The sequence below is a fragment of the Artibeus jamaicensis genome, unplaced genomic scaffold, assembly GCF_021234435.1.
Source record: "Artibeus jamaicensis isolate MK-2021 breed Jamaican fruit bat unplaced genomic scaffold, CSHL_Jam_final contig_2790, whole genome shotgun sequence".
Lineage (NCBI taxonomy): Eukaryota > Metazoa > Chordata > Mammalia > Chiroptera > Phyllostomidae > Artibeus > Artibeus jamaicensis.
This window is the reverse complement of record NW_026521616.1, coordinates 3,511,954-3,537,614: the sequence shown is the minus strand read 5'-3', so window position 1 is coordinate 3,537,614 and position 25,661 is coordinate 3,511,954. Positions and strand designations below refer to the sequence as shown.

Below are 25,661 nucleotides of genomic sequence, written 5' to 3'. Positions count from 1 at the left end.
TGGGCTGCGTGTGTTCTGCTCACCTGCTCTCACTCCAACATCCTGTGCCATCCCAGGAAGGCACGCTCCGTGCTCTGTGCTCTGACACCTGGCTCCAGGCCACTACCGCCACCCCTGCCTGTAGACATCTACCTTGCTCAGCTGCACCTAACAGCTGGGGGACTGGATTATTTGGGAAGGAAGAGAACAAGAATAACACAGTCGTGCGGCTTACCCAAGGGGCACGTTCTGAGAAGCGCGCCGTCAGGGGACTTTGTCATTGCGCCAACACCACCGGGCACACGCACACAACCTAGATGCTACAGCCCACTACACACCAGTCATTTCCACTTACAAACTTAAAAAAACTTTCTTTTACAATTCTATTTTGTAATAACACTTGGCTTAAAACAAACACATTGTCTAGTTGTACGAAAGTATTTTTCTCACTATCATGAAATATTTATTATTCACTACCATCATAGCAAAATGTTTCTTAGACTACAATGTATACAGATGATCGTGAGTATCTTCCCTGGCTTAGAACTTTAAAAAAATATATATGCACTTTACACTATAACAAAACTAGCAAGAAACAGGGCAGAATTAATCTACAATCCCATCACTTAATCAAATCAATGTTTCCATTTTACCCAGCCCCTTTTGGTCGCCTGTGGTCGGGTGCATCATGGACTGAGAATGACATCATGCGTGGGTAATTCACACTGGGCAATGATTGTCTCTTAACTGAACAATCACGTGACTTTTCATTAAAGAGAGCTAGAGAGACGACACTGTGGGAACAGAAATGTAACACCAATCTGGCAGATGATGCAGACCAGCCCGACCACTGAGTGTTCCCCTGCTGGCACGTTACGAAGTGCTGGCCACGGTGGTCTCCACGTCCCCTTTATGTATTAGGACGACACGTGGCAAACAGTTGGAACTCTCTCTCTGACATTTCACATTACTTACTGTATTATTTTTATTTTACTGACTTTATTGGGGTTACACTGGTTAATAAAATCATGCAGGTTTGAGGTGTACGATTGTATAACACATCATCTGTATAGCGTACTGTGTGTTCACCACCCCAATTCGAGTCTCCTTCCGTCACCGTTCATCCCTCCCACGCCCTCTTCTCCCTCCCCCCACCCAATATTTTCTTTCTTTATATCCTCATTCTATAAGCTTTTCCCTACTTTTAAATTTTTATTATTATTATTTTTTTTTTACTTTAAATTTTTGGTTAAAAGACGAAAACACACAAACGAGCCTAGGCCTCCACGGGGCCAGGATCACCGACGTCACTGTCTCCCGCCTCCACACGTGCCCCACTGACACGTGTGCAGGGCAGGGACACGCACGGAGCCTGCCATCCCCCAAGACCGCAAGGCCTTCTTCTAAAATACCTCCTGAGGGACCTGCCCGAGGCTCTTCCTCAGGAGGGCTCACTCTTTTCAGACCCATGTCCATGGTGGTTTGCTTGGTTTGTTTTTTTCCATCACAGAATTGCTGTAAGCAGATAATTCACCATGAACATTCTTCTCTACTAATAATAAAAACCTGTTGGTGTTGGAGTTCATGCTTTCAAACTTTTAAAGGAGCTTGTTGAAGTCTGCAAATCATCTGCTAAACCCTTCCCTACATTTTCTTGGGTGCTTCTATTTTTATTCTACAGTTTCCTTTCTCTTGCCTTTTCTTCAAGTATGCATTCACGTTCTGGCAACTCCTGGTTCCTCAGGAACCAGCTCCAGAAGCCCCTCAATGCCATCCTCATCCACACCCAGGTTAAAGCTGCTTGCCATCTCAGCCATGGCAGCGTTGATTTTTGCAACCTCCTCATCCTTGGCAAATTCTTTCAAGTCTGAATGAACCTCTTGAGTGTCTTCTTTCAGATGCCATTCATACACTTCCTGGTGGCAGCACCCCAAGCCCAAGCAAGGTTCTTGATGCAGTCATAAGATGTTGTAACCCTTCTAAAATTGTATTTTGGCTGCTGTGGCTCAGTGGATTGAGTGCCAGCCTGTGAACCAAAGGGTCACTGGTTCGATTCCCAGTCTAGGACACACACCTGGGTTGCAGGCCAGTCCCCAGCAGGGGATGCATGAGAGGCAACCATACATTATATTTCTCTGTCTCTCCTTCCCTTCCCCTCTAAAGATAAATAAATAAAATCTTTAAAAAACAAAACAAAACCACAACCTAAAAACTTGAGAAAACAGAATGAAAAGCCAGCCCTCAAGGAAAAAGCCACATTTTAGCAATGGTCACCCACGAGCGCATACCAGTCCTGCTCCTCACTGAGATCTCTAGCATGTAGCACCTGTAGTTACTCAACATCCTCTTCATTGGCTGCATGAAGCATTTACTGCCAAAGACTCAAAAAACGCAAAAAAAAGGGATACATCACATAATTTATTGTACCTTTTTTGCTCTGATAAGTGAGCTCTTTTTATTAAGATACTCTGAGAGAGAATCCTAAAAAACAGTGCTTCTGAAGAGATCAGAAACAGGAAGTGCTGTGCATTCTGCTTTAACCCCCTGCTCTGAAATCTCCAATATTTCTGTATTTCTCTCCCTTTGGTGCATGTTTCAGTTGAGGAAAGAATTCACTACTGTGAATTCTTAGCTGAGAGCTCACCACTGCCTTTAGGATTCCTAATTGAATTTTGGCATCCAGTGAATTGTTCAAAAATTAGCCCTCATTGTATAAGACAATAAAACAGAAAAACAAAATACCACATACCTCCCATCTTTCAGCGTGTTGACAATAAATCGGTTAATCTGGCAAATACAGTTGCTAGACAATTGTTCGTCTTCAACAAGAGGGTTCAACTGTGTTGCCAACATGAAAGCTGAAAAGCAGAGATTACTTTACTTTAGTCTCCAGAACATTTTAGCCGTGACAAGCTGAAGCTGATCACACCTGTTCTAGCAAAGGAAAATATGCCTTAAATACATTCCTGAAATTAAAACAAGTCAGACAGACTCTGCACAGTGAAAAACAGCAAAATTCTCTGTGCGTTAAACATCTGCTGCTACTCTAAAATATATGTAATTCTTAAAGTGCCCCAAACCATTTTTTTCCATCATTCAGGTTTCATGACAAAGACTAAAAAGTTTTTTCTAGGTCTTTCTCATTGTGACTAGAGATAGCAAGCAGATATTACACAAATTTTCTCCTTCCTTCCAGGTAAAGCTGCCAACCCAGAAGTAAAACACCATAAAGGCAAGTATAAGACAGCTAACTCATCACAGTCACTAAACGTCAATATCATCCTGAGGGAAATTCATCAAAGAAAACATACAGCACCAGTTAGGGAAAATTAATTAAGCCAAGTGGCAGCTTTTCACTAGATCCAGTCTACTGTTAGAATGCTCTCTGCCAACTGCAATTCTGCCTGAACGAACTGCATGGCCAAGCAAATGCAGACTCCCAGAATGCCCCAAATTATTGCAATTGAAATGTTGGGTAGGACGTTATCATTTAAATACCAACTTCCTAGAATTACACATCATACTTACAGGACAGCGTGTTCAACCCATCGCTCATAAGCAGTCGATAGCGGGGCGGACTATTCCCTGTAGTAATGGGACGAATGTTCTAGAAGAGAAAACTTGATTCATTAGCCAGGCTGTCTGCCCAGTCCCCAGGGGTAAATAAACCTAAGTGGCAGGAGAGCAGGCTTGACATTAGATCAGCACAGACTGAACCGCTCGCTCATTCTCTCAACACCTAAATGCAAGTGAAAGGAAATTAGATTTGCTGCCTGTCCCGCCAACCTCTCTCGGCTAACATCATGAAACACAACACGGATGAGAATAAAATGTTGCCAATCATCTTGTGTTCTCTCTTCCTTAACTCGAATTTGGTTGAAAATCAATTCTAAAAAAATGCGTAACAAAGTACCTAATACAGGCGAGGTGCTGTGCGGGAAACATGGAAGCGGAGAGACATGAGACACGTGTGCACATAATGACACAGGGCAGAGCCAGGACATTTACTCCAACTGGAAGGAAACCAGAGGCAGCTTTAACTGAAATATGTAAACAGGACCGTGAGATGAAATAGGCCTTGATGAGACTGGCAGCTAGTTTGAGAGTAACAGGGAGACGGTCAGGACTACCGATGCAGAATCTGCAGGTATAATCCATGATTCTGCTCCTACTGTTGTTTTGTTGTTTTTTTTTTTTTAATTCCCACTACATGTGAGAACCTGTGACAGAGTTAACAAAGCAATAAAGCAGATTTGAGCAAGACAAACCTAAGGGCAGAACGACAAGGAGACAGCTGTAACAGCGTGTAGCACTACAACATCCGCTAATTGTGGAAAGAAAAGAGAGGAAACCTCGGATCTGAATCTCCAGAGGTCTACTGCTGGCTAACGTAATACTTTTTAAAAAAATCTCAGTTCCTTTCTCAGGGTTTTAACATGAAGTGGCCTATTTTTTGTGTGACAATGGAGAGAAGTTGCTAAAGCGAACAAATCTTTATGTCCTTCATTATATGTAATTTATGAGTACATATAAGTTTAAAAACTGCTCGACATAAAATATATATAGGTACTTACAATGACTTGGAGGATGGGTTTTATGGATGTGTCTCCCTGTTGCATTATGGCCTAAAAGAGTAAGAACAGATTTTTGTGATATGCATTCAAATCATGATTAGAATTTGGCATTTTGTACAGCTTAGTATTTGGAATAAACTAAAGATAACACTGTTAAAAGTGCCTTTTTTGAGCTTATCGCTTGAAAAATTTATTTTAAGTTATGTCATGCTGGACAAATGATAAAGATCACAGTAAGATACGTGCTCATCAACAAGGACACACTCACTACATCTAAAATGCGGGCATCGTGCCCTGACCGATGTGGCGCAGGTGGTTGGGCATCATTCCGCGAGGCAAACGGTCGCCTGTTCAATTCCCAGTCAGGGCACATGCCTGGGGTGCAGGTTTGGTCCCCAGTCAGGGTGCGCTTGAGAGGCAATGCACTGATGTTTCTCTCTCACGTTGATATTTTTATCCCTTGCTTTCTCCCTCCCTTCCCCTCTAAAATTAAATAAATAAAATATTTTTTAAAAGTAAAATAAGCCCTGGCTGGCATGGCTCCGTGGATTGAGCACGAGCCTGTGAACCAGAGGATCGCGCGGTTTGATTCCCAGTCAGGGCACACACCTGGGTTGCAGGCCAGTTCCCAGCAAGGGACACATGAGAAGCAACCACACATTGATATTTCTCTCCCTCTCTCCTTCCCTTCCCCTCTAAAGATAAATGAATAAAATCTTTAAAAAAAAAAGGGGGGGGGCATTAAAAAAAAGTAAAATAAAATACTGGCATCACATATGCACTAATGCATAACAGCACATTAATTTCCCTGTAGTGCCCATTGTTAGGGAATTAAATAAACAAGTATGGTAAATCCTTAAAACCATATTACACACACTTAAAGAGAAGATGATGTTTATATAATACTGGTTGCCTCTTGTAAGGGGCACGAGGTGAGTGGTGCAGATACATGTGAGAGGCAGACTGTGCTACATCCTCTTCTGTACCTTCTGAATTTTAAATCTCCCGGCTCTATTAGCAATTATGAAAATAATTTCTAAAGAAAAGCAAACAAAAAACCCCGTATCAATCAGGTTTAAATTTGTTTTTAACAAGCCACCATTCAGCCCTAGCTGGCGTGGCTCACTGAAGTGAGTGTCAGCCTGCGAACCCAAGGACCGCCAGTTGGACTCCGGTCTGCGCACACACCAGGGTTGTAGGTCAGTCCCCGGTTAGGAGCCCATGGGGCACAACTGGCCGATGTTTCTTTTACACATCGGCGTGTCTCTTCCTCTCTTTCTCCCTCTCTTCCCTGCTCTCTAAAAATAACTAATAAAGCCCCCACTCAAAGGTAACTATCAGAAAAACTAACAACTGGTTGTCTGACCTCTGCTTCTGCCCATCCTGAAATAGATGATACCAGACTAGTTCTTCAAACATAAGCTAAAAAACTGGACAAAATATATAAACTGTTTTCAAATGCTGAAAATAGGTCAAGCAAAACTGATCCCTGAAAGAAGAGAGACAAATGAAGTGAGCCCTATGATCACTGGGGCTTACTCTCTGCACTTCTGGACCGCAGTGCAGGAAGGGGAATCTAAGAAGTTCCGCCAAGTACAGACCAGAGTTCAGGAAGATGTGTCAGCTGGATTTCGGGGACGCAAAACACTGGAGGGAGGACATACACAGAGAAGCTACAGTAACCTACACAAGGGACACCTTTGAGCCTTTGGCTGAATTCCAAGCTGTGCATATACAAAATGAGACTCCAAAGGGCCAGATGAAGAGTAAGTATTAAGAGAGCTATAACTTGAAAAATTACTGGAGCTTACACAAGCTATCATACACTTGTGTTCCAACAAGCTAGAGAACTCAATAAATATGATGCATTCAGGATTTCTGGTCAAGATGACAGCACAGGCAGACATGGTTTGCCTCTTCATACAACCACATCAAAATTAATATACAACAACCATCACTCAGAACTGTCAGAAATCAAGTTGAATGGAAGTCTGACAATTTCGGAATTTCAAGAAATCACCGCCATCCAGACATGGAATGGGCTGGCCCCTCACCCACATGTGGTGCATAAAAAATGGGAGGGGTATCTTGGGGGCAAGGACCCCTATCCCAGGGTTCCAGTACCAGGGAGGTAAGTCCCCACAACTCCTGACTGTAAAAACTAGCAGGGGTTGAGCTGGTAGAAGAAACCACTAGAGCCCCAAGCAGTTCCTCTTAAAGAACCCACACACGGACTCACCTACACAGACTCACCCACTCTGAGCTCCAGAACTGGGGTAGTAGCCTGAAAGTCACCAGTGGCATTCTGGGACAAACTTAAGTGTCTGGCATAAAGGCAAACAGAGGCCATTGTCCTTTTTCTAAACCCTCCCCCCACAGAGCAGGCAAGCAGGTGCCATATCTGAGACTCCATCAACCTGGCTAACACTGACCTGCCTTAGAGATCCCCAGAGACTCTGCACCACCCAACTTATGGGCCTACCCAAACTACTTTTCCATATGAATGGTTGGTCTTGGTTCATGCTTCACAACTTCTTTTTTTTAAAGGTTTTATTTACTTATTTCTAGAAATAGAGGGCAAGAAACACCAATGTGCAGTTGCCTCTCACATGCCCCTCACTGTGGACCAGGTCTCCAACCTAGGCATGTGCTCCAACTAGGAACAGAACCATGAGCCCCCTGGTTTGCAGGCCAGCACTCAATCCACTGAGCAACACCACCCAGGGCTGTTTAACAACTTAAATCCTCTCAAACAAGCAACAGCTGGCCTCACTGAGAACCAGGCCTGGCACAAGCAGCAGCCAACCCACTTTCATAGTTTGGCTTCACATGGGAATCTCCAAGCCCAGCACAGGTAGCAGCCATCTCAGATTACTTTATAGCTGAAGCAGAGTGGCCCCAGGCAAAACACAGGTGGGGGCTGACTTTGGCCTGTACCACCCAGGAAACCCCAGGGCCAGCGCACCCAGTGGACAGCTACAGACCAGGTCAGAGCACTACCACCCTGCCCCTGCACAGCTGATCCTCCATGAAGGGCAGAGGGTAGTGGAAAGTGGTCACAGCCAGTCCTTGCAGCTGAATGGCCTGGGTAAATCCTTCCCATTGACCTGCCAACAGCAACCAAGGCTCAACTACAAGAGGAGGGTGTACTCAGCCCACACAAAGGGCGCACCTCAAGTACTCAGCCTGGATGATAGGGGAGGCTGTGCCACTGGACCCTACAGGACACCTACTACATTAGGCCACGCCACCAAGACACGGAGTCAAAGCAGCTCTACCTAATACATAAAAACAAACACAGGGAGGTCACCAAAACTAAGAGACAAAGAAACATGGCCCAGATGAAAGAACAGATCAAAACTCTGGAAAAAAACAAAATGAAGATAATCAATCTATCAGATGCTGAGTTCAAAACACTAGTTATAAGGATGCTTAGGAACTTAGTAAGCACTTTAACAGCATAAAAAAGATCCAGTCAGAAATGAAGGATTTACTAACTGATATAAAGAACTTACAGGGAAACAGTAGAGTGGTTGAAGCCAAGAATCAAATCAATGATATGGAACATACGGAAGAAAAAAACAAATTAGAACAAGAAGAAAGGAAAAACCCCCAAAATGAGGACAGTAAAAACAGTCTCTGTGACAACTTCAAGAGGTACAATCTTAGCATCATAGAGGTACCAGAAGGAAAAGAGCAAGAGCAAGAAATTGGAAATCTATTTGAAAAAATAATGAAAGAAAACGTCCCTAATTTGGTGAAGGAAACAGACATGCAAGTCCAAGAAGCACAGAGTCCCAAACAAGATAAATGCAAAGAGGCCCACTCCAAGATACAGTATAATTAAAATGCCAAAGGTTAAAGATAGAGAAAACTTAAAAGCAGCAAGAGAAAAGCAGTTAGTTATCTACAGGGGAGTTCCCTTAAGGCTGTCAGCTGATTTCTCAAAAGAAACTTTGCAGGCCAGAGGGACTGGTAAGAAGTATTCAAAGTCACAAAAAGCAAGGACCTACAGCCAAGACTGCTCTACCCAGCAAAGCTACCATTTAGAATCAAAGGACAGATCACCAAACCAATATTATATGAAATGTTAAAGGGACTTATTTAAGAAAAAGATTGCCAGATAGGAGAGGGGTGTGGGGGAATGGGTGAACAGGTGAGGGGATTAAGAAGTACAAATAGGGCCCTGGCTAGTTCGACTAAGTGGATTGAATGCTGGCCTATTAACCAAAAGGTCATGGGTTAGGTTCCCAGTCAGGGCACATGCCTAGGTTGCAGGCCAGGTCCCCGGTAGGGGGTATACAAGAGGCAATGTTTCTTTGACACGTGGATATTTCTCTCCCTTCCACTCACTCTAAGAAATAAGTAAATAAAGCTACAAACAAATAAAACGTGTCAGCATAAATACTGAATATAGCCATGGCTGGTATGGATCAGTGTATTGAGCGTCGGCCTATGAACCTAAAAGTGTCTGGTTCAATTCCTGGTCAGGGCACATGCCTGGGTTGCCAGCCAGGGCCCCAGTTGTGGGCATGGGAGAGGCAACCAGTCCATGTCTCTCTCACACACTGATGTTTCTCTCCCTCTCTTTCTCCTCCCTCCCTCTCTCTAAATATAAATATATAATATCTTTAAAATAAATAAATACTCAAAAAACTGTACTTGAAAAATAACTAAATAAAATTTAAAATAAATACTGAATATAACATTTTACTCTTCTAGGACATACAGCATGATAAATACACTTAAGGTAAAACTGCCATAAACTTTCCAAATTAACATTGCTAATAATAATACAAGGCAAGAGAATGTAATAGTGAAGGGTACATGTGTTTGAAACCTCACTCCATGAACAATGTAACTCCTTTGTACTTTTTAATTCCTTCATCTGTAAAATGGGGGTAATGATAAAACCTACTTTACAGGATTACTGTAAGCAATGACTAATATAAAGTATGTAGTGCATTGGAAATGGTCAAAAATACCAGATCCCTTCATCTTTCTTTCTATTACTCAATTACCTAAGCTACAAATCCTACTTAGTCTATTTACCTCAATGGTTCCATGCCTTATCTCTTATTTCACGTTAGCTCTAGGCTAAAATGCCTCTACTATTGGTTAGTTGCTTACCCTTTTGGGCCTGTGTCTTTTAAATTAAAATACTACTTGCTTTAGCTACTAATCAAATTGACAAAGGTTCTCCATATCTTGTCATCATAAATATAAATATCTTACCTAACACTGGAAATATGTTTCTAAAATTTTGAATATAGCAAAAAACGGATCAAATGATTTATATTTACATAATCCCATGATCATTCTTTTTTTTAAAGTGAACTATTTCTAATTATTTTTCTATCCCCCTAATTTGTCTTAAGGTGCAAGGTGACAGCTATAAAGTAAATGAGGACTCGAACTGCAATCACTTCCCAGGTCTACTTACTTCTAATTTACTCAAATATTCACTAACCCCACCAACTATTCTTCCCATCCCCATTTCCCCCACGGCCCTTTCTTTTCATTGCCTGATGTGCAACTAGCAAACGTTTATTGGGTCCCAAAAATGTGCTGCCACTGCCTCAGGAGTTGATACAGGTATCCCATACTATGTTGAGAAAAACAAAACAAAACAAAACAAAACAAAACAAAACAAAACAAAACAAACGAAAACACCAACATAAAAGAATGTACAGTTCAGCGGGGGGAATAGAGAGTAACGTTAATCACATCAAGAAATAAATGTAAAAATGACATCTGTGATTATCAATAATAGGTAACAGGTTGAGTATTTAGTATGTATCAGGTAGCAAGCACTTTAACTCACTTAATCCTCCCACTAAACTTAGGTAGTAGGTAGTAGGTATCATTACCCTCATTTTAGAGAAGAGGAAAAGCAGAGCTCAGTGTCTTGCCCAAAGTCACATAGCTAATAAGTGAAGAAACAGAAATGAGGGTCTCAGAATCAAGGGACACAGGCTGGTAAGGGAAGACAAGGCTTCTCTGAGGAAGTAACAACTGAGTTGAGGTGTGAAGATTATGACAGCCAGTGAGAAAAACCACCTAGGCAGTAGGAGGGGAAAGAATGATGGAAGACCCCCTGGAAGGCATGAGTCTGGAATATACCAGGAATTAAATTTTTTTTAGGAAACGGCTGGAAAGGAGGAAATAAGTTGGGAATGTTATGATGGAAATGGCAGGAGGAGGGTATGCTGAATGGAAGTGAGTGACCCAAGCAAAAAATGATGGTGCAGTGTGGATGGAGAGTAGATGGAGTTAAGAGATATATGTAAAGTAAAATACATCTGACTTGGTGATGGACTGGACTTTCAGGGTGACAGGAAGAATGAGCCCTCAATTATTGTCTTGCATAACTTAATGGATAATGGTACAGTAATTCATCCTGATAGAGAACACCAAGAGGCCCTCATATAGGAAGATAAAGGATTTGCTTTGGGACGTGTTGAACTTAAAATGCCTTTGCACCCTGGCTGGTGTGGTTCAGTGGGTTGAGCACCAGCCTGCGAATCCAAAGATCACGGGTTCAATTCTCCTTCGGGGCACAAGCCTGGGTTGCAGGCCAGGTCCCCAGTTCAGGGAGGGGGCAAAAGGCAACTGATCCATGTTTCTCTGGCATATAGATGTTGCTTTCCCTCTTCCTCTCTCCCTTCCCCTCTCTCAAAAAGTAAGTTAAATCTTTTTCTAAATAATATTTTATTTATTTATCTTTAGAGGGGAAGGGAAGAAGAAAAGGAGAGAAATATCAATGTATGGTTGCCTCTCGTGAGTCCCCTGCTGGGGACTGGCCTGCAACCCAGGCATATGCCCTGACTGGGAATGCAACCGTGATCCCTTAGTTTGCAGGCCCACACTCAATCCACTGAGCTACACCACCCAGGGCAAATCTTTTTAAAAAATAAAATAAAATGCCTTTGCAATATCAGGTAGACAGGTAGATTATAGAGGTTTGTCTTTTCATAGTTAAAGTCCTCCGGACAAAGAAATCTGTGAGCAATTAACATAAGACTCTCTCCTAAGAAAAACAGTCTAGAACTGAGCCTTGAGTCAACAAAAATTTACAAAGAGGGAACTGCAAATAAGATGGGGAGAGACCAACCAAGCTGAGCCACATGAGCCAAAAGTGTCACCAGAAGGAAGCAAAGCTCAAAGGACTGAAAGTCTAATGAGAACTCTGGTAAACTGATAACTGCAAAGTGTCTGTTGGATTTAGCGACTAGGAAGCACTGCTAACTTCGGCCACAGTTGTTTCTACAGTGATCGGGGGGTGAATAAATGGAGTGAGTTCAAGGGTTGATAGGGGGTAAAGAAATGAAATAGCTGAAAACAACTCTGGAGAAGTCTGGCTGGGGAGGGGAGACACAGTGGCCGTGGGTGGGAGATGAAGAGGGAAAAATCAACAGTTTATTTGTTTCGTATTCTTAAGCAGGGAAACGTAAGCATGTTTAAAAGACAATGGAAAATTTCTTGCAAGAAAAGGGTGTTGATTCTGGGGAATGAACCGGGCCGTTCCCCCAGTCCCCGCTATCTCCTACTATCGCGTTCTCTCCCCACTGCCCCCAGCTCCTCTCCGCCTTCCCCTCTGCTCACAGCCCCAAGGCCCAAAGCCACCCCAGGTGCCCGGCTCAGCTCGCAGGCCCCTCCTCACCGCAATGGCCCCTTCGCTCAGGTGGCCCACCATGGCTCCGCCGCGCCAACTCCCGCGTTTCCGATCCTGGAGACACGGGCTTCACTGCCGAGGTCCGGCGCGCTCTAAAGCAATTGGCCGGAGGAGTTGCGTACGCCATTTCCGCCTTCTGACGCGTGCACCGAGAAGAGGCGGGCCTAGGGGCTGAGCAGCCACCGCATTGGTCGAGGTCGCACGAGTGGCCCACTGGTCCCTCCCGAATACAAGTTCGCGGCAGAGTCGCGGGACCGGTCTGCCGGAACGCGGGGAGCTAAGCTGTGGGGCGCGTCGAGGGTGACGCGATCGCTGCTGCGGGCACTGCAGAACTAGTTCCGGGAGTTTTGCTAGCGGGTTGTCGGAAACAGGCACGGCTCGGTCTTTCGCTGGCAGACAGCGTGGTAACCCAGAGTCAGAGCTAATAACCCTGAGCAGTGACTGCGTCCTGAGCGTATATCACACTGAGTGTTTCTGAATATAAATAAAACCCGGTTCCTGATCTCAGAAGAGAGCACGGTTTGTCCAGGGAGTTCCCACTGTAAGTAGGCCCACCTCAAGGTAGACATGGTATAAACCCCAGAAACGGGACTAGTGTGCTGGAATCACACAGGTGGGAAGTCAGAGAAGGCTTCCCGCAGGAGGTGCCATTTGAACTGAGTCTTGAAGGATGTGTGGAAATTTGCCCTGTGTTCTCCAGGTGAGGGTTGAGATGCCCCCAGAAGAATGAGTAGCCAGCCTATGCAAAGACTAAAGAGATGAATAACCTGGGAAGCTGAGGATAGTTTTGAGTAGCTCAGCATAGTAGGTTACGGAGCAAAAGTGATATTTGATTATTAGAAAGTAAGCCAAAGGTCAAATAATAAAGGGCTTGCACTGGGCTTTCCTAAATGCCAGGTGGAGTGTTGATGCATTTAAGGCAGAAGGCTGACATCTGTCTCAATGTGGAGGATGTATTGATATTGGGGGATGGGGTGAAGGACTGAGGGCATGAAGTCTAGTTATGACACTCTGGAAACAATGCCAGACAAGAGATGGTGGGGTCTTGAATTAAAGGGTATTGAAAGAAAAAACTATCATGTGAGAGATAGAAATTTGTTAACTTAATAGTTGCTGGGGAGAGGGAGAAAGAAAAAGCTGGGATGTCCCACAGGTTTCTGACTTGAGCAACCAGGATAGATGAAGGTATGAGGACAGGGACGGTAGCTGTCTAGTTACCTGCCATGGTTCCTGGAACAGGATAGGCTTTCAGTAAATATTTCTGAATAAAAAGACAGTTGAGTGAATTGGTATGAGAGAATATAGGTCCTTCTTCAGTGTATAAACAACTGTTGAAAAAGACCACAAGAATTTATTTTGTTTCTTCATGCTTGCTAGAATGAAATCTTGATTTTCTGGAATTATACATTTGTAGGAATCTGAACTCTTTATATTCTTATTCATTTTATAGGTATAAAGTAGCATGGACCTGCCTGTGGATGAGTGGAAATCATACATACTTCAGAAGTGGTCTTCACTCCCAAAGTCCATTCAGGTCACAATTTGTACAGCAGAGACTGTGAGTGATATCTTTCTTCACTCCTCTTCGCTTCTTCAGTAAGTGAATGGAAGCCTTACCCAGCGATATTTTAATCTAGAAAACGTTACTGTTATATCCACTGGACGCGAGAATAATTTTCGAAGACCTTTCAGGGTTTTGATCTTATTTAATTGGCCAAGCTTAACCTGTGCAGGGGTGAACTCTTGGGGTGTCCAGAGACATGGGGCCCAAAAGGTCTGCAGATGAGAGCCGCCCCGAGCGCTTACAGCTAAGTCCTTATATAGGGACGAGCAAGCAAGCAAGCGTTGAACAGAAGCAGATGTGGCAGTTAGCTATTTGCTGACAGAGACTGAGAACAGGGGCCTGCGAACAGGGTGGGGTTTCAAAATTCAAAACTAAACAGATTACAATCAGCCTGTTTTGCTGTGGTCAGGCTATGTTCTCAGTTTCCCAGATCTCAACATTACCATTTGACATTTGCTCTTAAGTTATATCTCTTTTTGATGGAAGGATTAAACTTAGATTTTTATATTGTATTTTGGGGCATTCAGCAGTTCTTACTATTTTCAGTATCTCCTAAGCTACTATTGTAGAAGAAGTAAGGACGCTATTTAGCTTTTTCAGTTTCAATAATTGGTGCCTTGCTATAATCACTAGACTGTAAATTTTGCCATCTCCCAAAGATTGTAGTGGAGATTTACTAGCTGCACATGGAAGTTCATAGTGCTCAAATTTGGAAAGGACCTTAGAGGTTTAACCCAGTATTTTCAAACTCTCATGACTATACTCTTCTCTAAGAAATATTTTACATAACAACATAGTATACATACATACATACATACATACATATATATATATAAATAAAACTAAAACAAGAGTTTCTCACAACTTCAGTGAATTTTTTAAAAGATTTTGTTTATTTATTTTTAGAGAGAGGGGAAGGGAGGGGGAGAGGGAGAGAAACATCAATGTGTGGTTGCCTTTCACACACCCCCTACTGGGGACCTGGCCTACCACCCAGGCATGTGCCCTGACAAGGAATTGAACTAGCAACCTTTGGTTCATAGGCCAGCAGCACTCAATCCACTAAGCCACACCAGCCAGGGCCATTCAGTGAATTTTTATTGAGCCTGTTTTGAGCCATAAAAAGGTCAACTCGCAGATTCTGGAAGCTTAGCAAATCCCAAACAGTGTAAACATAAATAAACCTTCAGTTCGCAGGCCAGCACTCAATCCATTGAGCCACACCAGCCAGGGCTGTAAACATAAATAAAAGCACACTTAGGGACAGCCAGCTCAAACTGCCAAAAATTAAAGAAAAAAAGAAAATCTTAAAAACAGTCAAAGGTAAAAGATGTTACTTTTGCTAGACTAAAAATAAGACAATGGCTGATTTTTTTAAATGAACCTATGGAGCCAGAAGACAATTGGATGGCACTTTTAAAGTACTGAAAGGAAAACAAAGCAAAACAAAACCTGCCAATCTAGAACTCTGTACCTAGTGAAAACACCTTTCAAAACTGAATGCAAACTAAAACATTTAGAAGAAAGACGCGACAACAATAAAGGGAAGGTGGGTAAATGGAGTTACGTTGTTGTAAGATTCTTATATTGTTTGGGAAATGGTGAAAGAACTAACTGGAGATAGTAAGAAATCAGGGATTTACTTTGTAACCTCTAGGGTAATCACACAAAATATATATATATAAATTTATAATCAAGTCAATTCTCCCCCTTTCCTTATATGTTAGGCAGAATGATGCATCCCAAGATGTATTTCCTAATTTCAGGAATTTGTGACTGTGTTACACAGTAAAGAAGAATTAAGGTTGCAGATTTGCCAATTTTAAGATAGAGTAGCCTAGATTATCCAGGTAAACTCAATGTAATCACAAGAGTCCTTAAAGGTGTAAAGAGGAGGAAGAGAAGAGTCAGAGGAAAACCTGACTGTGGAAGAACAGTTAAAGAGAGGCAACATTGCTGGCTTTGAAGATAAAAGAAGTCACAGCCAAAGAATGCAGGCAGCCTCTAGAAACTGGAAAATGCAAGGAAACAGCTTCTCCCCAGAACCTCCAGGACACACTGCATTCCTACCAACACCTTGATTTTTAGCTCATGGAGACCCATGTTAGACTTCTGCCCTTCAAACTGTAAGATAAATTTTTTGTTTATTTTAAGCCACTAATTTTGTGGGAATTTGTTATAGCGGCAACAAAACAAACTAATACACTCCCTTCACTTCCCTAATTCAAATTACTGTCAGTAGCTAGACCATTACAATAGCTTCTTAATGGTTTCTCATCTCCATCCTTGCCTTACTCCAAACTATTTTCTATATCACTGTAGGAATTATTCATCAAAACAAATCAGTTTTATTGATCTTACTCAAAATCGTCCAGGAGTTTTTTCTTTTGCCCTCAACATAAAGACTAAAATTCTTCGCATAGGTAGCCCATCAGACACGGCAACCTGACTACTGCATGTCTCTCTGACCTCCTCTTTACCACAGTCCCCTTTCAGACATATTGGCCTTCTTTCAATTCTTTTTTTTTTTAAAGATTTATTTATTTTAAGAGATGAAAAGTGAGGGGGAAAGAGAGGGAAAGAAACATCATGTGTGAAATATACATTGATCAGTTGCCTCTCTCAGGCCCCCAACTGGGGACCCAGCTCGCAGTCCAGGCATGTGTCCTGAATGGCAATCAGACAAGCATCCTTTTGGTTGGGAGGCCGGTGCTCAGTCCACTGAGCCACACGAGCCAGGTGGCCTTCTTCAAACTCTCGATACACATCGTGTTTCTTCATTCCACGCGGCCTTCACTTATTTCTTCGGACTGAAATGCTTTTCCTATCTCCTCTCTACTCCATCATGCCCTAAGAATGAATTCATTTCTGCTCATCTTTCAGGATCGACCAGATCTTTCCTCAAGAACCCCAGGTGGGTCATCTTCATTTTTTATACATTTACAACACTGCATAACTTTCCTTTTGTAGTTGTGCAGTCATTTGATTAATGTCTGTATTCACTACTAGACTATACACTCCTAAAGGCAAGGACCTTGTCAGTCTCATTGCTGGTTCAATTCCCAGTCAGGGCACATGCCTGGGTTGCAGGCCAGGTCCCTAGTAGAGGGTGCATAAGAGGCAACCACACATGGATGTTTCTCTACCTCTTTCTCCCTCCCTTCCCTTCCCTTCTCTAAAAAAATTAAATAAATAAAATGTTTTTTAAAATTATATGTAAAAAAGAATAAAAAATTAGCACTCCATCATCTAAATAGAAATTCCAGTCCCTGTGTCTCTGAGACCACAAGCTCCCCCCTCCGCACTCATCATATTACATAAAACCTCATGTGTCCCAATGTTTTGCAGACCATTGGTTTTAAGTGGAATGGGTAAGAGCGTTCCTTGAAATAACATTTATGCTCTTTTTGTTTCTTTCTCCCTAAAGACCTGAAGATGAGATGGTTTTAAAAGAGCTTTCTAGAGGTTACCTTGTAGAAAAGGACCCTGATGCTCCCCTTTTTTACAAAGCAGAAGGAAACAAAAAGTTCCAGGAGAAGGATTATATGGGAGCCACAGTGCTGTACTCTAAGGTAAGACACTCCCAGCTCAGCTGGAGGGGCTCGTTTAACAATTTAGCAAAGCACATTTCTTCAAAAGATAGAGCCTTAATGCTGAATTGTGTAGCCGGTGGTAGCTTTGTCTGTGATTTGTGGATTGGATTTGAAAAAGAAAAGTGACAGAATTCTGCTGTAGGTTATATTCTGCAACAAAGGGTAGTTTGTATCATGCCCTGAATTCCATCCAGAAACTTCTATTCCCATATTCCTTCAGATACCTTGTAGCAATAGTATTGGATCCCTTACCCTAAGTTGTTCGTGTCTGTCAGTTTTCATTGAATTGTGTGCCATTTTTGTCTGACTGATGAGGTATTAGTTTGATAGTCCCAATTTAGAGAGAGCTAGATTTTTGGTTAGTCACTGAATGAGTTACAGTCAATATGACTTAGATGAAGTTAGAAAAAAATAAGCTCAATTGCCACAGCCCAGTTGAACTCTACTTTGAAGGTTGTCAACAAATATTTAGAATTACTGAGCCATCAATGACCTAGATTTTGAGGAGGAATACTGGCTTTTATCAACCTGTTGCTCTTGTTGTCCTGTTTCCATAGTAGGAACTGGAACATCCCTGAGACTTTCCCTTCTATAAGTTTTGAAACATAAATATAGACTTAAAGCAAGATATATCACTCCCTTGTACCAGGTCAATGACCTTGTATATTAAAAGGATGAGTGTACCCTGGCTGGTGTGGCTCAGTGGGTTGAACCCTGGTGTGCAAACTGATAGGTCACTGGTTCAATTCCCAGTCACGGCACATGTCTGGGTTGTGGGCCAGGTCCCCAGTAGGGGGCGCTTGAGAGGCAACCAATAAATGTTTCTCTCACATGTTGATGTTTCTCTCCCTCTCCTTCTCCCTCCCTTCCACTCTCTAAAAGAAAAAGAAGAGTGAGTATACATTTGGAAGTCTCCCCCCACTGTGACTCTTTAACAGGCCTATGATAAAGTTTGGAATTATTTTTCCAAAAACTATCAGACCTACAACAGCAGCTTCTATAAAACATGAAAAGCCCTGCTTGTATTTAGCTGAATAATGTATTAGTTATTGCCGAAGAATTAAAATCCATTAGATGTAATGATCCACTGATAAATGGCTTAGTTTTTCTCCAGAGCTAATCTCTTTCACTTTATGATTGTGTATCATAAATGTGATCACATGGGAAGTCGTTCAAGAAAAACAAGTAAAATCAGACAGAAAATTAAGGTTTGCTCTGCATGTGGAGGGAGATGAGCCTTCCTGTTGTAACCAAACAAATTAGGTTTGGCTGCCTGCCACAACAGCCAGACTCATGAGGCAGATGCTGGGGCCAAAGGAAAGAGGTTTTATTCAGGTGCCACACAGCCTGGGAGAATGGTGGACTGCTGTCCCAAAGACCACCTCCCCTTCCTGCTGAAGCCCACAGTTCTTCTTTCTTTTTTTTTTAAGGTTTTATTTATTCATTTTTAGAGAGGGGGGAAGGGAAGGAGAAAGAGAGGGAGAGAAACATCAATGTGTGGTTGCCTCTTGCACTGCCCTTACTGGGGACCTGGCCCACAACTCAGGCATGTGCCCCAACCGGGAATTGAACTGGCGACCCTTATGCTTCACAGGCCTGCGTACAATCCACTGAGCCACATCAGCCAGGCCCTGCAGTTCTTATAGGGATAGGGAAGGGAGGGCTTCTTTTTCTATCAAATTATCTTGCTAGCTTTTGGTGCACTCAGGGCCCTATCCATTCATATTTCTAGCTTATGGGACACTCAGTGTAAGAACGTCCCCCACTGCCATCTTGGCCAGTGGGAGAGACTTGCAAGCACTTTGACTGACTGTCTACTGTAACAATTACCCCATCCAAACTCTGGACACTTGTAATCTTACAAGGGTAAGTGGATGAAGGCCTCATCTTCCGTAGTTTCTTCCTGCTGTCTAAGGATGTTGTCTTACCTATCCTGTGGTCCAGAGATTCTTCATATCTACTAAAGGAAGAGGGGGATTGGGAAGAGGGGGAAGTTTTTACATGGGAAAGGATTGCTGTCCTCAGAAGGCACCATGTGTGGTGTCTAGAGGATGGCACCGCTGAGCAAGCGTAGCTGGTAAACTGCTTCAGATTTCAAGAGACAGTGTTGCAGATGGTGTTGCTGTTGCACAGTGAGACACACCCCAGCTGGTGTGGCTCAGTGGGTCAGGTGTTGTCCTGCAAACTGAAAGGTCACCAGTGTGATTCCGGTTAGGGCACATGCCTGGGTTGTGGGCTCCATCCCCGGTCGGGGTGTGTGCAGAAGGTACCCGCTCAATGTATCTCTCTCTCTCTCTCTCTCTCTCTCTCTCTCGTTGATGTTTCTCTCTCTCTCTTTCTCCCTCACTTACTGTCTCTAAAATAAAAAATAAAAAAATTTCAAAGTGAGTCCTAATGTGCAGACAGGGTAACCTAATAGTGCAGAGGAATTGTAGCGAAATCAGAATTTGGAGAGAAGAAAGGATCCCCATAATCTAATCCTTAGCAGGGCTTTGGGGGGCACACCCAGTAGCAGGATAAATTTTCTGAGGAAGCCAGTGTCTGGGAAATTCAGAATAAAATAAAAAGTAACATTGATACTTCGTTTTGGGAGGTGCTGTCCCTTTCCAAGAGAGATATTTTAAATGTCCTTCAGGAGTGCAGGTCCCGCTTTCCCTTGCAGTATCAATAGCAGCAGCAAGATCTGAGTCCTCTTTAGGCAGTGCCCACTTTATCTGTGTGTGGTGCATGAAAGGCTTGGTTCCTGTGAGGTTTAGGGAGAGGTGTGTTGTCAGCAGGGTGTCATGGGAACCAGTCCATTACTCGGCTAAATGCCATTCAGGATCTTGAGTCTTCCTGGTCTTAGTAAGACTTGGTCTCCCGGCTGGAACAGGTGTAAGGGCTCATCAGGTGGGTAGATGGACCTGCAATAAGCAAACTTGTGCAAAATTGTTAGTGTTTGTCCTAGATGTTGTACATATTTTTTTAATTCATGCTCTAAATTTAAAGGAGGTATTCCTAAAATAGAAACTTTGAAAGGTCTCTCATAAACTATATGAAAATGGTTTAATTTAAGCCCACTTTGGGGCACTACCCTAATCTGGAGCAAGGCAATAGGGAGTGCCTAGGCCCATTTCCAGTGTGTTTTCTGGCATATTGTTGCCAGAATCTTTTTTATTGTGTGGCTCATTTTTTTCATTTGTGGCCCTAAGTAAGATCCTATAGAAATCACTATTTATGAGAGTGAGATTTTCAGACTGGCAAAATAGGGGTGTTGTAGGGAGAGTGGCATGGCTGAATTAATCCTGATTTTAAGAATCTCTGCAATACGGGTTGAAGTCCCTCTAAAGCTTCCTTTTAAGGAGGTCATTGTTTTTTCTGTGGGATCCACACCCCTTCTTTTTAGGTTAATTTTTATGGGTTGGATGTTAACTGCCTGAGGCTCCGTCAGCCCAAATGGCTCATAGATTGACCTGCTCATAAATCTCAGGTGGGAAGAGTTTACCTCTGGGTTCTTCTGAGCAAGTCAGGAGTATCTGGAGCTAGAGAGCACCAGATTCTGGACTGATGCACATAATTGTTGCTTCTCAGAGGAAAAAGTTATTTGTGCATGCAGTTTACAAAGTCAGTCTCAGCCCACCCATGGAGTGGGGCAGTCTGGTGTGTAGAGAAAACTGTGTGTAAGTTTTTGATCCCCAAGCTGGCATTGTAGATGTTGAAGGAACACCTATTTTTGTAGCTGTCTGGTCACTACAGTAATCATCACGGCAGCTGAACTTTTCTTAGTTTTGTATTTAGCCCTGAGTATTACTAGCTCCTGTGTGTATGAGGAAGTCAATTAGTTTGTTCCCCACTGTCCGTTGTACCTGGGGCTCCTGTGGGGAAAGAGTGAGAGGTCGGGAGATGTCTGTGGGAGCCCCTAGGCCTCCTCATTCACCCTCAAGTTCGTCATTCCTTTCTAACATTTCTCCATGAGGGTTTCTATCCTTTTTATTTTTCTTTTTGAATTCTGGTCAGTCCTTTCTCCCAGAACTCAAGCCCTTCCCATATGCACCTTTTGTAATATTCTAGGAAGACTAAGTTCCCACTGTTTGGGTCCCAGTTGTGCTCTGTCAAGAGAGTTGCCCCAGCTGGGTTGGTGTCCTGTTGGAATCTCTTGATGGAGGTAATGAGCCTCTTCATTAGCCTTATTTATAACTAGCCACCTTTCATCTGCTGTTAGCAGGGCGTTAAGGAGACCTGGCACATCTGCCCAGTTTGGATGGTGAGTGGCAAAAATGGAGGTGATAAGATCTGCCATTTTCTAAGAATCCTCCCTATGTGTGGGGACGGAACTCTAATTCAGTAAATTGGAAGTAGAAAATGGGGTGTGGGCCCAGTGATAGCCAGTGGGCTGGCCTTCCTGATTTATTCCGTCTATAGGGTATTGCACAAAGGGATAGAGATGCTCCCTGGCCAAATTGGGCGCCCTGCCAGGTCTTCTAGGGGGAGATCATTCCTTCATCATAAAGAGCTGGGGCTCTCTCCCCTCTGGGCCCTATTTCATGGGTACCTAGCAGTGAGGGAAATAGTCCTGCTGCTAATCCTGCATCTCCTGGGGTCATGGCATTAAGGAGACTCATCTCTTCATTTTCCTTTTCTTCCTGCGTCTTACTACCAGGGAGGGTTTTTGAAGCCAATTCCCTTCTCTGTCTAATTAGTTTGTTTTCCTTTATTTGCTGAATCCTTATTGCTTAAAGACATAAATGCCTGGATGTAAGGGATTTTTGTCGTGTTTCTTTGACCATCAGCAATACAATTCCAATTGTATGATGGTGTAGTAATTTAGGGAACCATTAAGGGCTGTTTTTCCCCATAGTCAAAAGCAGCAGTCCCCAACCTTTTTGGCACCAGGGACCAGTTTTGTGGGAGACAATTTTTCCACAGACAGTGGGGATGGGAGACAGGGGGTGGAGCTAAGGCGGTAATTGGAGCCAAGATTACAGATGGGGTGGAGGGCAGTTGGGGACCCCTGGTCTAGAGTATACGTAGGCCAAACAGTGTTACAATACAAAACTAATTCCTTCTTAGTCATTGGATCATAGCTGTACCTGGACCAATCTGTTACAATTCAGCCCCGTGGGCTCCCCGTAGGAGTCAGAACAGAGCAGCCCCTGATGGCACAAAGTACAAACCTAAAACCACAACCATGACAAGACCCAGACAGAATGGGAACGTAAAAACGAAACTTGAATGGATTCATAATTTCATTATTCCAAATGGGCATTCGAAAGCAAGTCTTAGTGTCTTATCTCCTGCCACCCGCAAGTGGTCCTAACTGGACCTTAGTGGCACTAAGCCCAACTGACACAAAGCCAGAGTGGCACATAGTCCAAGTGACACAAAGCCCAAGTGGCAGGGTAGAGGACCCCTGGTGGGCATGCCAGTTCGAGTTATGCGGTTTTGGAGTCCATCTGCTACCCCAAAACCTGTTTCCTTTCACCAGAGAAGCACTTCAGCTGGCTGATGCCTTGAGAAAGTGTGCAGGGAAATTCTCTGAGGGAAGCTCTGGCAGCTTCTGGGAAATTCACACAGGTCTGCTTCCCTGGGACTGGCCTGCCACAGGCAGCGGGACCCCAGCCTGGGCCCTCCAGGTCTTACCAAGGTCCATCCTCTCCCAGTAGAGTCACCAAAAACTGTAACTGAAAGAATGGAGGTTTGGCTGCCTGCCGCAACAAAAGCCAGACTTGTGAGTGAGATGCTGGGGCAAAAGGAAAGAGGTTTTATTCAGATGCCACACAACCTGTGAAAATGGTGGACTTCTGTCCCAAGGACCATCTCTCCTTCCTGCTCAAACCCACAGTTCTTAAAGGGATAGGGAAGGGAGGGCTTCTTTTTCTATCCAATTATCTTGCTAGCTTTTGGTGCTCCATTCCTCTATCTAGCATTGGCGAGCTCAGTGTAAGAACCTCCCCTGCTGCCATCTCGGCCGATGGGATGCCAACTCCCTGGCCTGCCAACTGACTGTCTCACAGGGGTGGCCACACTTTTGGTGTCTCTGGGCCACACTGGGAGAAGAAGAGTTGCCTCAGGCCACACGTTAAATACACAAACACTGAGGAAAACTGAGGAGCAAAAGAAAGTTTTCAAATAAATTTACGATTTTGTGTTGGGCCACATTCATGGCTATCCTGGGTTACCTTGGACACCCCTGGTTTGGTGATACTGTTTCTCGAAGCCAGTATTGTGGTGATTGTGGTACTTTGCAAATTTTATAAAGCAGTTTTCTTTATTTTTTATAATAATATTTGTTTTTGTCTGATTGCAAATGCAATATATATTCACTTGGAAAAGATAGAGAAGCACGAAGAATAAAAGAAGTTCCATGGCCAATGACAGGTGCGGTTAACATTGTTACTTGTATCCACTCAGCCACTTTTTCTTCAGAAAATATGTTTTTCTTTTACAAAATTGGGATAATGCTGTACTTATTGTTTCGTAACCTGCTTTTTTCCCTCAGCAATTTATTGTGACCCTTTTCTCATGTTATTAAATTTTCCACTAGAGCATGATTTTTTACGGCTGGCTTAGTGTTTCATTACAGAAAACTATACTTGATTTAACATCTAATGTTGGCAGATTTTTTTGGTATTGTAAAGCTGCAAGGAGCATTTTTCTATGCAAATATTTGTTCACATCTGCTTATTTCCTTAGGATTAAATTCCTAGAAGGGCAATTGCTGGGTCTATTGAGTATATGTTTTTAAGGCCTTTGGTACTTGGTGCTGAATTGTTTATTAGGAAAGAACTGGTTAACCCCCCTTTTAGCAGAGTAAGGGAATCTTCATATCCCTATCTCCTGAGCAATACTGGTTATTGTGGTATTGTTATTATTATCTTATTTATTTATTTATTTATTTAGAATAGGAAATGTGTTTATATAGTTAGAGTTCAAAAAATTTACAAGCCTAGCCCTGGCTGGTGTGGCTCAGTGCATTGAGTGAGGGCCTGTGAAGCAAAGGGTCACGGTTCGATTCCGGGTCAGGGCACATGCCTAGGTTGCAGACCAGTTCCCAGCAGGGGACACTTGAGAGGCAATCACACATTGATGTTTCTCTCCCTCTCTTTCTCCTTCCCTTCCCCTCTCTCTGAAAAGAAATAAATAAAATATTTTTTTTTAAATTACAAGCTTATACAGCACAGTCTGCGTCCTCCATCCCCCAGCCCCCTCGTCTCCCCCGCCCAGGAGATGCACTATTAATAAGCGTGCCTTTCTAGAGATCCTTTGGCATCTATAGATGAATGCAAATACTCTCCCACTCCCTCACACATTCTTTCTATACAAATAACATTCCATATACACTCTTTAGCACTGCACCTTTTTCACTTAATATCTGGAGATCATTTTTACAATTAATTAGTGCCCTATTGATGAATGTTTGTTGTTTACTATCTTTTGCTATTTCAAAGTTCTGTGAAGCAGAACTTTGCCCATATGTTATTTTGCACATATCTGTAGGATAAATGATTATATCTGTAGGATAAACTCCTAGAAGAGAAGTTGCTGGGTCAATGGAGAAATATACATGTATATATTTTGCTAAATTGCTTCCATAATTTGGAGTCCAGGTTACCTCCCACTCGCAGCATGTGAGGGTGGCCATCATCCCACTCTTCTGCCACCTCAGTGCGCTGTCAGTTTTATTTATTTTTTTTTCAAACTGATAGTTAAGAAATGAATCTCAATGAAGTGTTTTATAGTAATTTAATTTATATTTTGCTGATTGTGAATGAGGTTGAGCATTTTTTCATATGTGTAAGAGTCATTTATATTTCCCATTAGAACTATTTGTCATTTGTTTATTTTTCAATAGAATTATTGGTTGTCATCTTATCGATCTGTAAGAATTGGTCATAAAGTAGAGAAATGAGCCCTTTACTTGTAATATGAGTTGCGGACATTTTTCCAGTTCAGTGTTTGTCTTGTGACATTGCTTTTATTGGTTTTCGCTGGAGAGAAATTTGATATTTTTATGTGGTCAAATTTATTAACCTTTTATGACTTCTGGGTTTTGTGCTGTAATTAGAAAGGTATTCCTCACTCCAACAGCACATTAGACTATTTCTACCCTCTCTTCTAGGGTTCTTATGCTTTCATTTTTTTACATAAAGATTTTGATTCATTTGGAATTTATCCTAATGAAAGTTTTACCATATAGAGAGAACCAACTTAATTTTTCCTCAGTGGCTACCTGTTTTTCCCAATACTTTCATTGCATAATCTCCACCTTTTCTCCAGTGATTCGAGAGACCACCTTT

General features: G+C 42.7%; 2 protein-coding genes across 8 annotated transcripts in view; one reads left to right on the top strand and one right to left on the bottom strand.

The window, feature by feature from the left end:
* RPA1 (replication protein A1) overlaps positions 1-12,325 on the bottom strand; it is a 45,596-nt gene extending 33,271 nt beyond the window's left edge. The window contains exons 1-4 of the mRNA XM_037133737.2: positions 12,217-12,325; positions 4,554-4,604; positions 3,508-3,586; positions 2,729-2,837 (exon numbers count right to left, since the gene is read on the bottom strand). Of these exons, the coding sequence (XP_036989632.2) occupies positions 2,729-2,837; positions 3,508-3,586; positions 4,554-4,604; positions 12,217-12,249 (272 nt within the window). The 5' untranslated portion in view covers positions 12,250-12,325. The remainder of the gene's footprint in view (positions 1-2,728; positions 2,838-3,507; positions 3,587-4,553; positions 4,605-12,216) is intronic.
* A 163-nt stretch (positions 12,326-12,488) lies between these two features.
* The window catches only part of SMYD4 (SET and MYND domain containing 4), a 35,903-nt gene continuing 22,730 nt past the window's right edge, over positions 12,489-25,661 (top strand). For 2 of the 7 annotated variants that reach the window (XM_053662737.1, XM_037133760.2), the window contains exons 1-3: positions 12,489-12,769; positions 13,679-13,824; positions 17,220-17,364. In XM_053662737.1, the coding sequence (XP_053518712.1) occupies positions 13,691-13,824; positions 17,220-17,364 (279 nt within the window). In that variant the 5' untranslated portion in view covers positions 12,489-12,769; positions 13,679-13,690. Of the gene's footprint in view, positions 12,770-12,799; positions 12,929-13,678; positions 13,825-16,675; positions 16,707-17,219; positions 17,365-23,725; positions 23,743-25,661 lie in introns of those variants that run through there. The other 5 variants (XM_037133762.2, XM_037133761.2, XM_037133763.2 and 2 more) reach the window with 5 other exon arrangements.